Source organism: Muntiacus reevesi, chromosome 1 (assembly GCF_963930625.1).
Source record: "Muntiacus reevesi chromosome 1, mMunRee1.1, whole genome shotgun sequence".
Taxonomy (NCBI): domain Eukaryota; kingdom Metazoa; phylum Chordata; class Mammalia; order Artiodactyla; family Cervidae; genus Muntiacus; species Muntiacus reevesi.
This window is the reverse complement of record NC_089249.1, coordinates 210,202,224-210,206,209: the sequence shown is the minus strand read 5'-3', so window position 1 is coordinate 210,206,209 and position 3,986 is coordinate 210,202,224. Positions and strand designations below refer to the sequence as shown.

The following is a 3,986-nucleotide window of genomic DNA, read 5'->3' as shown; positions in this document are numbered from 1 at the left end:
GTACTCAACTGTGTTGGACTCTTGCAACCCCATGAACTATAGCCAGCCAGAATTCCTCTGTCCATGGAATTCTCCAGGGTAAGAATACTGGACTGGGTTGCCATGCTCTGCTCCAGGGGATCTTCCTGACTCAGGGATGAAGCTGGGTTCCTTGTTTTGCAGGATGATTCTTTACCATCTGAGCCACGAGGGAAGCCACAGTTTATATATTTTCCTACATTTCTACAGTATCTGACTTTTTACAATGAAAATAAATTTTATATCTAAAAATAAGTCATTTTTTAAAAAAGCACTATCTTATAGACTCTTGAAAATTATTTACCCAGTATACTGCCAACTATTTCCATACTTAAATTGGTTAAAATAACCAGAAAGTCAATTTATAAACATCCTCTTTGGATGTGGACCTTTATTTACTCTCAGATGAATCGGTGTTGATTTTTGTTTTACCGTATTTCACTGCCTTGCCGCCCCCATCTCTTGGTCCTTAGACAGAAAAAGGTCAGAGAGGGAGGGCAAGTACGGTTTGGCTCCATCCTTTCTTTTGCAAGTCACGGCATCTACTTTTTCGACAGCACTTTAAACTTAGATGAAATAGTAAATTACAAACGCCCAAAAACCAGAAATCTCGCGTCGACGATGGGGGAAATGTTTATAACTGTTAGCCTTTTCCCCACCGCGAACGACGCGCGCGCGCCCTCACAGCCCTCCGCCTGGAATTCGGTGCGTGTGGAAGCAAAGGGGCGTGTGACGCAGTCGCCGTCGCCTAAGGCTGCGTTCTGATTCAGATCTGACGCCCCGGCGGCGCCTGACCGCGCTCAGCCGGCCTGGCCGCAGTCTCCCTACTTCTAAGTAGGAGAGGCCATGCTGCCCCGCTTCTTGTTCCGGCGGAAGCACATCAGCACGTCGTTGGTGTTCCTGCGCGGTGCGCGCCGCGGCTTCGCTTTCCTGCCGCGCTGGGTCCCCAGGCTGTCCTCGGACCAACCGCCCGCCGCCCCCATTCGCCTGCTGGCCGCAGCCGCCTCTTCCCGGGGGCCGGCGGGGGTCGCCGGCGCCTCCTCCCGGGTGCGCCAGAACTTCCACCCGGACTCCGAGGCCGCCATTAACCGCCAGATCAACCTGGAGCTCTATGCGTCCTACGTGTACTTGTCCATGGCCTATTACTTCTCCCGAGATGACGTGGCCTTGCACAACTTTGCCAGATATTTCCTTCGACTGTCTCGCGAGGAGACTGAGCACGCGGAGAAGCTGATGAGGCTGCAGAACCAGCGGGGAGGACTGATCTGCCTGCAGGACATCAAGAAACCGGACCAGAACGACTGGAAGAGTGGGCTGAATGCCATGGAGTGTGCTCTGCTCTTGGAAAAGACTGTGAACCAGTCGTTGCTGGAAATGCACACTCTGGCATCAGACAAAGGTGACCCCCATTTGTGCGATTTCCTAGAAACCCACTATCTGAATGAGCAGGTGAAGTCTATCAAAGAACTAGGTGACCACGTGAACAACTTGGTTAAGATGGGGGCCCCCGAGTCTGGTCTGGCAGAGTACCTTTTTGACAAACATACCCTTGGAAATGAAAACAATCGCAACTAACCCATAGGCTGCCTTCACAAACAGGGTGTGCCAGGACCCAGAGGCAGCTGTTTCCTCCAATCTTTTTATATTCTTCTCTTATAATGTCTCAATAAAGTGATTTGTAGAGAAAATGTATTTAGCACCATGTTAACAATGGTTGTTTGCCCAGCATCAAGATGATTTTCCCAGCCCAGAATGAGATGGTATAAAAAAGACTGCAAAAAAGCTACTGAAATAGATGCAAACTAAATTTTTACAGTTATCAAATATTCCTGACCATGACCCTGCAATAAATATCCATGAATTTCAACTCAACAAATGCCTGTTATTTTCAAGACATTATGTTAAAGGCTAAAGTGAAAATATGTGTAAGATAAATATGCAAATAGGCTATAGCAAGATGAAGGATACGTAGTACTGCAAAAATAATATGTGGAAAGTTCTGTAACAAGTTTTACCCTTTTCAAAAAGTGCAATCTGTTTTTGAAGGATTTTGTGATCAACCAAATTCAAGAAAAGCTAAAAAAAAGTATAAATGCTGGATTTGGAAGGACATAATGTGTGCTAGCACTTTAAGGGCTCTGGTAAATCTTGAAATTAAAAACAAAATCCAAACCAAAAAAATTATTGGATTGGTTTTCATTTAGCTCAGTGTTTCCCAAACAAACCCAATCTCAGCTAACTTTTCGTGTGTGTTTTAGCAATGATAATATAACCATATCTACATATCTGATAATAGACTATACAGCCTCCTGTTTAATATACCAAAAAGGGTGAATACGCTGCAGAAAACATGTTCCTGTGGCCTTTAAAATGAAGCTGAAAGAATATTAGGATGGAAAAGTCAAGAAAGAATTCAGAATAAAAGAAGCATCAGCTGCGCAGATGTTTTCTTGGGGAGGCGGGAGAAGGGGCAATAAAGTGAGTAGGAGAATACAGTACGTCCCCTACACATGAACCTTTAAGTTTCGAGCATTCAAAGGTGTGAGCATGCGTTCACATGTCCAATCATGTTAATTCATGTGTTTGGCATACATTGTCACATGTGTGCATCCTCTACAAGTGTATAGTAGTACAGTATCTTTTTAAGTAGAATTGAATCCAGCAAGGAACCAGAACCTGTGCCATCAATACCAGGCATGAGTGAAATTGCAGTTTGTCCTCCATCTCCTGTTGCAAATGGACCCTTCAACTCTGCTTTCTCCCACTTGTCTCCATCCTCCAATCAGTATCTCTTCTTGACCTTTTTGCTCAATACCAGCCCCTGTATCCCAGATGTTGTACTGCCCTAGTATACTTTTCAAGGTACTATACTGTAAGATTCGAAATGTCTCAGTTTTTGTTTTTTATGTATGATTTATTTGAAAAGTAGTATAAACCATCACAGTAGAGTACTATATGCGATTGTGTTAGTTGGGTTCCTAGGCTAACCTTGTTGAACTTACTAACAAATTGGGCTTACAAACATGCCCTAGGAATGCAACTCGTTCGTATGTAGGGGCTTGGTCAGTAGACCTTTGGCTAGACTAAGAGTGCTGGGTGGTGTGTGGAAAGATGGGCTAGAGCCCACCTATGGAGGTGAGAAGGAAAGGTTAGGTTCAACTTAATGAGCAATGGCAGCGCTCCAAAGGGACCCCAACAGAAGAATGCTGTGCTAAATGGTGAACAATCAGAAGTTTAGTTGTAGAGAATAAAAATCTGAAAACAGCCTCAATATTGGTGCTAGTTTGGGGACTCTGAGAAACAGATGCCAAGATGGGATTAAGTGAAGAAAGAACTGTATTAGGGAAAAAATAAAGGATGCTGAGAGGAAATGGGAAAAGAGCTGGGAGAAGCAGGGAGAGACTTCAGACTCTGTGTGAGTCTGATCCTGAGGAAAGGAAGAAAGGGAAGTTGTACATAGTTCTCCAGGATATTCTGCAAGACTGTCTGGGAGACCTCCAGCTAAAATTGCTCATCAGAGGAATACCAATCTTTCAAGAAATGGGCCTGCCCACGTATATTTCTGGCTTTCAGTTATTGACTGGGAGTGACCCATAGGAGGGGCTTCCCAGGTGGCTCAGTGGTAAAGGATCTGCCTGCCTATGCAGGAGACACAGGTTCAGTCTCTGGGTTGGGAAGGTCCCATGGTGGAGGAAATGGCAACCCACTCCAGTGTTCTTGCCTGAGGACTTCCATAGACAGACACATCTGGCGGGTTGGTCCACAGGCTTGCAAAGAGTTGGACACAATTGAATGACTGAGCATGACCATAGGAAGTGCAGCCTTGCAGCGAGCTAAGGGATGGACTCATTTTTGAGCACAGCAGCTTAGGTCTTTGGCAAACTGTGCACCCTTCAGTACCAGATTTGAGAGCCACACACACATGACTGTACAAACTCAACAAAGCAAATTAAAACTGCATACCTGGA

At 45.1% G+C, this 3,986-nt stretch overlaps 1 protein-coding gene across 1 annotated transcript; it reads left to right on the top strand.

Moving 5' to 3' along the window:
* The first annotated feature begins 864 nt into the window (after window positions 1–864).
* FTMT (ferritin mitochondrial) lies at window positions 865–1,593 on the top strand. Its single transcript, XM_065919164.1, has one exon. The coding sequence runs from the start codon at window positions 865–867 to the stop codon at window positions 1,591–1,593; it is 729 nt and encodes a 242-aa protein (XP_065775236.1).
* Window positions 1,594–3,986: the final 2,393 nt, after the last annotated feature.